At 35.7% G+C, this 12,227-nt stretch overlaps 1 protein-coding gene across 10 annotated transcripts in view; it reads left to right on the forward strand.

Annotated features, from left to right (window-relative positions):
• Positions 1-12,227, forward strand: part of DGKB (diacylglycerol kinase beta) — a 381,383-nt gene that overhangs the window by 161,927 nt on the left and 207,229 nt on the right. For all 10 annotated transcript variants that reach the window (XM_032110604.1, XM_032110600.1, XM_032110590.1 and 7 more), the window contains 2 exons: positions 2,025-2,141; positions 6,517-6,590. In XM_032110604.1, the coding sequence (XP_031966495.1) occupies positions 2,025-2,141; positions 6,517-6,590 (191 nt within the window). The remainder of the gene's footprint in view (positions 1-2,024; positions 2,142-6,516; positions 6,591-12,227) is intronic.

Consider the following 12,227-nt stretch of genomic DNA (forward strand, 5'->3'; position numbering starts at 1 on the left):
GTTAACTTTTTCTCTGAATTATCACAAATGTGTCCTTTAGCTTGAGATTTTTTAGACCTTTTAAAATTTGCTCTCCCTCTCTGATTTTTGTTAGAAATCACAATTTTTACTAGCTTTTACTCTGCTTTACTGCCATCTGATTTGATTTTTGAAGATGTTTCCATGAGACAGATTTGGCCACAATGTAAAATCCTATTTAACAGGGTATGCTTCCTTTTTATAAAATGTAGTGATTTTTAAGGGTAATTACTTACAAAGTTGTTTAAAACCTCAAAACAACTTCTTAAATTTGTAATGAAGTGTGAAGCTTCCTTCATAATGAAGTACCTTACTTGCTATCCTTGGCACTAACCAATATCATTGTGCAAAATGTTTTCTGTTAGTTAAAAATTTTATTCTCTTTGGGTGCCTCATCCTAGTTCTACTTTCTGAAAAAATTATCAAATAAGTAAGAGCAGAGTTAGTGATTTCTTAGGCAGTGATATGTACAGTGTTTTGTTTTTAAGTTTAAGGATGAGGTGAATAGCTCTAATTGCTTCTACTGTTTTCTCTTTAAAGCAAGGGTGTTGTAGTCTGGAGTCTTGGACCTCATCTTGCACCAGCCGAGTTACTCAAAGCATCCAAGAGCTCTGTTAATTAACCTCTTAGGAATCTCACATACAGACAGTTATGTAGACTCCCCTGGTTGTTTTTTTCCTGTGGCATAGGTTTGTCAGTCCTTTCATACAAAATGTGGGCAGGTTGTCACAATTCCTCCAAGCACCTGGCTACCCAAAGTAGCCTAGGATGACCTGGACCACTCTTTGCATCAGGACTAGATTGAGACTGTCAGTCTCAGTTAAAGAAACTAAAGATGCTTTAAAAACAGTCAGGGTCCACATCTGTGTTAGAAGGCACTGTATTAAGCTGGGAGTTATTCCCTTCCTGACAGAATCTGTGTCAGTGCTTCTTACCAGTAAAAACTGCTCCTGAAAGAGTTTCATGCATTAATTGCTACTACGATCCCTAAGGCTTTATCAGAGGTAGCGCAGAAATGGGTTTGGCCTGGTATGGAACATAAATGGTAACATTTAATGAACTTACTGAATGCAGTTGCAGGGGGTGCAACAATGTCCTTCATGCTCCTTTCTAGTGCAGCAGCTTTGTGCCAGCCCATTCCCTTGACTAGTTTAAAACCTCCTTGCGCTTGTGAAGTGAGGAAAGTGGTTGGGGTGCGGTTGGGATTGGAGGCACTGATTCTATTTGATAAACATCTGCTGTTTTAATTTATGGTGTGTTTTTTGGACAACCTGAAAGGACATGCTGGGTGCAGTTTATAGATAGAATAAATGAGATACGAAGAATGAGAATACTTTTTTTTCCATGCAGGGTTCTCTGAAATGGCCTGATAACAGTTGAAAATATGATTTCAATAGTATAATTCTGAGTTTTTATCTTTCAGATAGCTATCTTATTGTGAATCAGCATCAAAAGTTGCCAATGACTTAGAATCTGATTAGGTTCTGGTTTCCTTCTGATACAAAAGACATATTTTATAAAAAGCTGCTCAGCCAATTGATTATGGTACATTTAGACCAGGTATATTTTGCCAAAGTGGTAAAGTACTCTGAAGCATCCAACTTTTGCTAGCAGTCAGGATGAAATTTTGAAAAATTACTCATCTCTCAGCAATGTCCTTATTAAACAATCAAGTGTATTGTATGATTGGCTTTCAAGTTTCAGAATGGCACCCTGGTAATGTCAGATTATCTTTTCACATCATTGCATTAATTTGTGTTGTGACTGCACACTTTTCATCCATCTATTGCCTAGTCATTATGGAATGTCCAGGCACATAGATAGATGTTATGTGAAGTGGCCAGACATTGTGTATTAACTTGACTGAGATCTCATTTTCATTAAAGCAGAGTCTGACATTACTCGCTAGTCAAAAAATAACTTTGTGGAGGTACAGTCTCAGTTACAGTTGTATAGCATTATATAATGTGTTACAATGTTCCCTTTTCTCCTTTTCTCTTTTCAAGGAAAGGCAGGCAACAGTGAAAAAAGAAAAGAGTTGCCCCCAGCAAATGAACAAACTGGGAGAACGGAACAAAATGCAAAGAGCAAATTCTGTCACCGTAGATGGACAAGGCCTTCAGGTGTGATTATTGGTGTTCTAATATTAAGCAGATGATTTTAGGTATGAAGACAATGATAGAGTGAGAAATGTTTAAAGTGGAATATGCATTCACTCTTCTAATACTTCAATTTTACATATTTAAAAATGCAATAGGTAAATTCTTCTATTGGTTTTGGAATCCTGTGATACACACCTTCTTCTCACGTGATTGTTAGGATTTCCTAAACATTAAGGGGGAAGGAGGACTAGCTCTAAAACACTTCTGTCATAGGGTGAAGCTGAACTAGTTTATTTTGGTATCTGTCATGCAATGTTGTGTAAATCTACATTATTCATCTAAGTCTGTCTTGATAACTGTCAACTATTCTCATTTGGACCATTTTGGCATGTCAACATTAACAGTGGTGAGAAGCAACGTGTTTTCCTTACTAGCAATATCTATAATAAAAATGGAAGTTTTTCTACTTGAAAGAAAAACTCATGTGTGATGAGCTAATGTTATTTAAGGGTGGTGACTTAGAGGCATGCCAGAAGTTCTGCCTGAACTGCTGACTTTTTTCCCTTGAGACATGAGTAGTTTTGAGTGAAACTGATGTCCATATGCAGGATGCTGCTGCTTTATTTCCTCAGGAGTTAAATTATCATAATGATAACAATACGATAATCATAGTTGTCTGTTCTCTCTATCTTTTGATATGTTGCAATTGAGCTTCAGTAAAAAGATTCTGTTACCATATATCAATTACTTTATACCTCATATTTATTTCTTCTTGTGTATTGTGTCAGGCTAGGAAGGCTTATTGTATTGTTTTGTCTTTTTAGATTAGTCAAACATTCTTGTTATGACAACCCAAAGATGGGAGAAAAATCCAAACAAAACTCAAAAAAAACCCGCTAAAACCTATCCAGTCATATGGCTGCTCCATTGATGGTATAGTTGGACATTACAGCAATCATTATCCATTGCTTTCAACAATCTCTTCCTGTACTTATCATTTTCACAGGCTTCATTGCTACCCAGATCATCTGTGACAAAACATGAAGCAAAAAGACTAGAGTCTTAATGGAAAAGAAAGCTCAAGTTCTGTGTAATCAGTCACAGTGTGATTAATAAGTTTGTGCTAAAAGAAACACACAGTGTTTTCTAACTTTTGGGTGATACCCATGCAATTCAGTGAGCCAAAGTATTCTTGATAGAGGAGCATCTTTGGCATCTCCTTTTGGTTGCAGCGCCATGTATCATTATGAATTTTGTGTTTACTCCAAGCATTAGATTACTTATGCTCATTGTTTATTTTCAGCTATGTTTGAAGTCTCTATTTCCCACTCATGTGATACCATGGCAGATATAATACTTGGTCTATTCAAAATAGCAACTTGTATCACCATTGACTCTTTGACACAAAAGTTTAAATTATTATATGTTCTGCTTTCAGGTCGTAAGATTTTCTCTAAGTTTTTTAGTGTAATCCAAAACCTGTGTTCTATCTTCTTTTTTCAAGATGACTCAAAAGCCTGGGTTTCATCCTTGCTTTTCTTTATTACCACTAGAGACAGAGAAAAAGAGAGTGGGGATGAAGACGGTAGAATTATTATTGAATAGATCTGAGGTGTTTTTTGAAGTGCTTGGTGTTCTGTAATGACACATTTGTAATGTAGTGCATAACACAATACTGGTAATCATGGTGACAACATTAGAAATAATTCTGCACCGATGGCCCTAATTTGCCGATTATACTGTGATCTTTGTTTTTCACTGATGGATTAGATTGGTTTTGAGCAGCAGGAAGCCACCTTAACATCAAATACTAAAGTTTTGATTGGCATTAATAAGGATAACCTGGTTATTGTGAAGGCTGGGTGGACCTTGAAGGCTATCCTACTGAAAGGGATGGGATTAATGAGAATGTTAGGGCTTTTTTTCCCCTCACAGATAGTGTAATTTTTCAACTATTCTCACAAAGATGTAAGATGCCATAAATATAACTGATAATTAATGTAGTATTTTGCCCAAAGATGGTCTGGAGAAAACATTCTAAATCTGATCAAAGTATACTACTCTAATTCTCCCATATCTGGCATGCTACTCAATACTCTGCTTCTGCTGGCATGGTCTCATTTTAATAAGATCTTCAGTAAGCGAGGATTTTGTTTCAGAAAACTTAATCAGTATGTTAATTGCATTCATTTATGTTTTAAGTCAGAAGGTAACAAAGCAAAGATCTTCATACTACTGCTGTTAGACTTCTGTTTTCAATATGGGAGAAACTGTGTATAAGTGCTCCACCACTTTTTACTTTAAGTCACTTATCCTATAACATCTTGAAGATTGCCTATAAATTGAGCTAGATTAGGGCTTGAAGATGTTCACTGATTTAGTCTAAATCTTTAGTTGCATTTCATTGTATAAAAATACCGTATGTTATCTGGAAAAGTAATTTGGAAAAGCTGTAAAAATTTAATTAAAATTTATTTTGGAACAGAGTGGAACATAGACTAATTATTAGATTTTTTTTTTTTTTTTTTTTTTGGATGATTCGAAACCTTCTACTTGCAGTAATATCATTGAGTCTTAAAATAAAAGATTTGAAATAGAAGTCCATCATTTAGCTTTTGTTGAGAAAAAGTTCAAGCCCAAACCTTCCTTCCATCAGACAGAGTGAGCAGATAACTTAGTGGCAGTGGAGGTCTGCACGACTTAAAGACAATTAATCATAGTTAAGGACATTCATCTTGCTTCTTTCTAGCTAACCAGCATAATGATCAGGATTATTATTTCTAATTAGAGGAAGTAATAGATCATGTATAACCTTAGGATGAGTCTCATTAATTAACCTGCGTCCTAAGGGATTTCAGTAGGTATTCCATCTCTGTCACAGTGAGCACCATTGGTTTACACTTAGTTCACAGGAATAAACACCATGGGAATTGGCTAAATAACTAAAATTGATTAAAAGAGTAGGTAAAAATTAAATATATGACAAACTTCACGGTATTCTGCAATTTGATGTATGTTTCAACATACAGCACTTTACTGTGCCAGGTTATACTGAGTTTTATGTTAAGCTTAATACCACTGAGTTCGTGGAGTTTTCCATTATTTTTTGTATGTATTGGAACAGATTTGATTCTATTTTTTGTGAAATCATGAATAGAGTTGACATTTCCTACCAAAAGACAAGTGCTTTTAGATGCCTGTAGAATTATATGCATATATCTATAGTATGCTTGTAAAACTCCTTAGCTGTGATGTTTCTTAGGTTCTGCCTTAAATTACACTTTATGAAATCTTCAGATTTTGTTATTTCAGGAATTGTCAATAAGGATTTAGAGCAAGGCCTTTCAATGTGTCATTTTGAAACACAGATGGTCTAAGCTTCATCTCTGAAGTTGTTTGTGCATGATTTTGGAGATGTTGACTTTGAACTCTTAATAGAGTTTGAAACATTCTGGAATTGATATATTTCTAAAAGTGATACTTTTAAATATGAATAGTCTAGCCAAATGGTTTAAAAACCTGTATTAGAGATCATCTGATGTGATTTTTTAATGTTCAAGTCTATGGAGTAAAGGCAACGAACACACACAGAGTGTGAAAACACAAACACTATTACTTAGAATGAAGGTGTTTGTAAAGCTAAATATTAATGTGAACGTGTAAAACTTTCCATACACAAGAGGATTTTAAAGAAATAATAGTAGAAGTCGTCGTTTCCTTCCTTCTCCTCAACATTCTTTTCCTGTGACTTGCCTTTCTTCCATATGGTTTCTCCTCTACCTTTTTTCAGCTTTGTCAGCTGAAAGGTGTTCCTTTAAACACCTGGAAATATTATGGCTGCCACATTTTAAAAAGTTTGTGATTTCTGATCCTATCAAATATTACAGGTAATCATTGCTGTAATTAAAAAAAAAAATCTGTTAAGTTCAATGTTCCATATAGCTATAGTTTACCTTCAGAGTCTATAATATAGTGTCATTTCTCACGCCAAAATACAGTTTCTTTTAAGCTTTTTTCTCTATGGAATTACTGTCAGAGTAAGTCATGTATGATTTGCATTTAAAGTTTTCTTCTCTACTGATGGATATATATATACACATACACACACAAATGTATATATAAAGAGAGGTTATATATGTATATATCTCAATATTTCAGTGGCATAGGTTAAAATGGCAACACAGCTGTAAAACAGAGACCATTAAAAGAGAAGTCACTTGCAATTTCTGGCAAATTAATGAAATGAGGATTGTTGCAAATTATGGTATTGCTTCCAGCTGGATTACATAGCATAACATAGAGTTTGCATTAAGCTTTTTGTTTTCTGTCTACTATAGGAAAAAAATGAATGCAACACACAGCATTAATGAGTGGCTGTGTTATTCCCTTCTTTTAGATCACTCCAGTTCCAGGCACTCATCCACTTTTAGTTTTTGTCAATCCTAAAAGTGGTGGGAAACAAGGAGAAAGGTAAGGGGTTTTTTTCTTTTTCTTTTTTTCCTCGCTTTCTTGATTCTGGTCTGTGATACATTTAAAAATGAATTTTAAAAGTTTGTACATGAGGAAAAAATCCAAAATTTTATATTTTTATTCCTCACAATTGAACATCCTATATCCATGTACTTATAAATTCTCCACTTAAAAACTAGTTAATTTTATAGAACAGTTTTGTTTCAAATCAAAAAAAAGTTTTATTCAGTGCGTAGGTTTGTGTGATTTGCATGAAGATATGAGTTGCTACATCTTGTATTAAAACTTTGAAGTGCTAACAGTTTTCTTTTAATCTATGTAATGATTATACAGGCAGGCCAGTAAATTAGAAGCAGTATTCAATTTTCTAACGTATGATTTGCTTTTTAAAGTCTTGGTAGTAGAGGCTCTCAAGCCTCTTCATAAGATTTCCTTCGAAGAAACCTTTTGATTTCTGTAGATAGGAAGCATTCTAAAAATCCAGTTAAAGTATTGGAGTCCGATCACACAAACTTAAAGACATATTAATTTTACATATGTCAGTAATTATATTTATTTAAATTAAAATGTATGAGTTTATTAGTTTAAGTGTTAATGTATCAGAGGCCTGATAAAGCAGAGGTACTCAGGCAGGAAAGCTGAATTAGTTGCCCCCTAAACAGACTTTTCAGAGCATGTTTCACAATCCCAAATGCTAACACTATGGCCATTTATGGTCATCACATAAATCACTAAATTTTTATAGCCTAGTTCACCATGTCAGTGCTGTAACTTCAAGTCGTGGAAAAGATTATGGTCTTTTGGCCAGGATCCAGCTGAAGGTGACACCTGTGGATACTGGTGATATGGATTGCCAGAAGCACAAAAGGAAGGATCCAGTGTGATTCTAAAGGTGGTGGGACAAGTTTTTCCTACCTCCTCCGCCCTGCCTCCCTTACACCACGTCTTCCTGTGCCCCTAAAAGTAAACAGTCAAAGGGGAAAAAATCCTGCAGCGTAGTTGTTAGAGTAATTCTTACAGCTGAGGAGCATTTAACTAAAACTGTATTTGAAGGCCTCTGAGAGAACAGGTTATCACTTGAGAGCCGATTATGTGTACCTAGATATCAGCTAGGTGTGTCAAAGGCAGTTAATGATCGAAAAGATTAATTCTCAACAGTTTCAAGAACATGCCTTTGCAATTGGAACAAAACAGTGTGGGCCATCCTGAGTTTTCATGTTTCAGCCACAGTCTCAGTGTGAGGTAGCCCTGGTCTGCTGTGCAGTCAGGGGTCTTGTGGAAGGTAATCTGCACTAGCACTCAGGTTGACTTCTTATAGTACCAATATGAAGTGAATAGATCAGAGATCCAGTCTGCAATTATGTAGGTGAGAGGCAGGTTAGAGAGCTGCACTTACACAGTTAGTTATAGCCTAGAAACAATTTAATGAAATGCTGTTTCACAGCTTTCAGTTCCCAGCTTGTAATTGGGCTCAAGTGTTACTATCTGAATGGGCTTAATGCATTAGGGATGTCATTTAATGTTAGGTATTCTCCAGGGTAAAAGCAAGTTTAAAACCTGATCCCCATCGCAAGCTCCTATTCCCCTTCATGTATTGCAGTCTAACACTTCTCAGTTTATGTCAATGAAACTGTTACTGAGGCCAAACAGATTACAGGAATTATTTGAATTTTATAAATGGATGCCCTATACACACTTCATTCACTAGCACCATTATCCACAAGTGTCATTACACAATTAAGCTTATAGTGTGAGGGCAGGCACCAGCAGCTGAGTATAGTGAAGTGTAAGAACTTCTTAAATTGGCTTTGATACCACACACACACACAAAATGTTAAATTGCATACTAATGTGTCAAGGTCGCAGGCTCAGTATTTCTGTTTTAAGAGAAGCACATCAGAAGGTCAACTGCATAGTCATGTAAACATATCTCAGGTCATTCACCATCAGGAGATAATATCTCATGGTTAGATATAAAGCCAGATTCAAAAAGGTTTAAAATAGTCCACATATGGACTATTTGGTAAGAAGGGGTTTGCCCTCCTTTTTTTAGGTGTTAATGTTTCGTATCAATGCCAGCAGCAAAAATCTAAAATAAGGATGTTAACAGTGTATATTAGTTTGAGTATTCAATCTAAGGGATGAAAACATTTTCAGGAGAAATAATACTGAACTTTTTTTAGTTTTCTTGCGTTTTATCTGTCTGCTTTACAGTCAGTCACCAGAAAGAGAAGATTCCCATATATTCCCTACCCTCCAATTTTATGGCAGTTTTACGTTGCGGAAAGTAAAATCACAGACATTTCAAGACATAAATTACTTTGCAAAATGCACAGTTATGGTGATTCACAGATATTCTGAGTTGGAAGGGGACCCACAAGGCTCATCGAGTCCAACATTTAAGTAAATGGCATTCAGGTCAGGCTTTTTGATTATAGCAATTTTGTAATCTGGTCAGGTGCTGAGAGGGTGGGACTAGAGATATGCTGCAACAAAAATAAGATTCCCACAGCAGTGAGGGGAGAAAAAGAAAGCAAAATAAACCCACAACCTTCTAATTTTTGTAGATCAGAATTTCATTATCTTGATTCATTCAGATTAAGCAAATCTTCTACTGAAAACTATTCCTCAGTTTTCACTTAGGACTCTCTGTGTTTGAGAGGTCACGATGAATGGAATTAAGATTTTTAATTGACTTTCACTGAAAACAGAAAGGTTATTGCATATTGTCAAGTCTCCAGTGTTCCCACAGTTCCCCGTATGAGATTTTATGTCTTGCCATGTGATAACACAGCCCATTTCATTGCCCTTTGAGAGAGTTTATGCATCCAACTGAAAACAAGTTGAATAAATGCACACCCCCAGTAACACATTGTTGTTTCCACTTGTATTTTGTAATTTTTTTCAAATCTCTCAAATGCAAAAGAAAAGAACTGAGAATGACTTAAAGGTAAAAAAAGTTTTGTACTTTAGTTTTAGTTTTTAAATGTTCAAACAGAGGGGTGGTGGGAAACAAATGGATATGTAGAAAAAGTGCCTTCGGAACAGAAAAATGCATTCTTTACAACCATGTCCTATCAATACATTTTAAAACTTTCATTATGTTAAAAATAAGTTTTTTCAGAATGTGTAGTGATAAATAGCATTTTCTTCCTGAATAGGTTTCTGTTTTAAAGACCATTGACTTTACAAAATAAAGAATTATGACAATAGCCCAATTATCTTTTCTTCTCAATTAAGAGGTTAATAATTGCCCATCATGTGAAACTCAAGTGTATTTACCGTTATTTGGTCTTGAATGATTTTGTGTATTAGACAATGCATATGTTTATAATAGAACAAAAATATAAGTCAATGTTTATTAAGAAGAAAGTAAAAAAACAGAATTAAAGTGGATGAATTTAAGGCTTACGCATACCAGAAATGGATTTTAACTGAGCATGAGACTGAATAGGAGTTCATCGAACCCAGGCAAGTGAATTGCTCAGGCTATATCACACTGTAACATATTTTCAGTGGTTGTGGATGAAATGGACAGGTGCAGTTAATTTCATCCAAAAAAAATGCAGGACATCCATTTCATTCTAGGGCTATCAGTTTGGGATGTCTGCATTTATGATCTGACTAACCAAGGCAACAGTTTTCAACAATCTGTGAATGGAATGTATATATTTGGTACACTATTGACAAAATAGTTTCTTTCAACAGAAAGAATGTACAATGAGCATGTAGTGCTTCTAAAGGCTATTGTTAAAGGTAATGTTTCTCATATAGGAGTCCTTCTAAATCATGCTGTTGTTTTGCCATACTCATTACTTTGATTTCCACTTCCCCATTTTCCAGTTTATTTGCCTGACCAGCAGGTGAGTTTACACAATTGTTTCCTTGACAAATGTGCTGTTGGATGCACTGGAGATCAGCTTCCGTACACTGACGTTTCCTGCTGACTCCACGTTCAGTGTCTATGCAATACAGGTTGATGATATTTTTAACCTTTGCAGTTTTCAAATAACTTTGGTTCATAGTAGCTCTTCCCTCCTCCCCTCTGACTGATCTGGCTTTCAGAGCTTTCATTTAACATTGAGACAAAATGTAAAAGCAGTTCCAACCTATCTTTTTCAAATACTGCATGTCTGAGAGAGAAGATCATTAGCATTTTTTAATTTTAGGGAGGAATCCTTGGCTTCTTCCTTGTCTGACATAAGGGTTAAATTAAGCCTATACTAGCCACATCTTGAAGAGCCCCTAGATGACTGAAGATGCATCCCCCAGTAGTGGCAGAAGGCATTGCCATGGCCAGGTTTCTCCACAGTGTAGTCAACTTTATTGCCAGTTTTGAATTGCCAGCAAGGTTTTGTTCATTTATTTTCTCTCTTCTTCAGAAGACAGCTCAGTCTAACTCAGCCCAAGGGGCATTCAGAAGTATTTTCTTCAGCAGCTGAGCTGTTTAAAGAGGATGCCAGCTCCTTTGGCCACTCCTGAGTTAATTTTCTGCCTCCTCAGTTATGCTAGCAGAGTATTTTGAGGTTTATATGAGATTCATGGGCATGATTTAGGTAAAAAGAGAAATGACAATGAAGGATTTGTGTTTTAAATTGAGTATTTTTAGTATACCAGTTCACAGAATAAACCCAAATATAGGCACAGAAGCGCAGCTGTTTGTGGACAAGTGGTAACTTCATAAACCGGCTTTGTTCATGAAATTGCATTTCATCCCAAAAATGTCTTTTGGGGCATTTCCCACCACACCACCTCATGTCCTTGTCTGCACAAATCTCCAGTGACAGCAAACCACATCCAATTCCTTCCTTACATGTGGAAGCAAGGCATTCAGAGCCCTGTCAGTGTCACTGTTTGGTACTGTAGATGTAAAACTGGAAGGTTAAGTTACTGTCCATTTCCTTGACATCCATGTGTCACCCTGGTAGGTCTGGGTACAACTTAGTGTGAAGGAAACATTTATAGGCAGCTTCTAGCTTTTTTTGTTATGGAGAATGTATGAATGGAAATGAGCCATCAATTTATGAATTTTACACAGACTAGAATACGTAAATGCATTTACTATCTTAAAGCTTGATGTGTCATTTGCAATGAGTCATTAGAAAGTGATTAGCTGGTACTGATGTTCAACTGGAACCTGTGAATGGTATGCACTGAGTCAAGTACGAGTCAGTGTAATCTCTTCATCATTGCAGTTGAACTTCTGTGTTCTGAGTAGAGAAACCCAGCCTTCTCTTTATTAAGAAGGCTTTTATAGCATTTCAGTGTTACCTGACAACAGCAGAGTGAGTGTAGGTAATGGCTAGTATGTTTTGTAGCACCAAACTTTAGGAAAATAACTCTTAGACCTTTGGGACTTCGTAAAAATACTGTTCATGAACTTCTTATGGCCAGCTAGGCAAATTAAATTAGCATCACCTTTGACCAAGTTAAATCCTACATGTCTCTGAGAAGCAAATCACACACACTAACTAAAAAACTCTCCTTTTACATTTGTAAAATGGGAAAATATGTATTATGTTGTAAATCCATTCTTAAAAGTCTGATCTAATCATCGTCACAGCCATCGACAATGATGCATACATACTTGGAAAATGAAACTAGTCATTTCATATTGACTTTTTCTGTCAGGAGTGG

Source organism: Corvus moneduloides, chromosome 1, assembly GCF_009650955.1.
Source record: "Corvus moneduloides isolate bCorMon1 chromosome 1, bCorMon1.pri, whole genome shotgun sequence".
Taxonomy (NCBI): Eukaryota; Metazoa; Chordata; class Aves; order Passeriformes; family Corvidae; genus Corvus; species Corvus moneduloides.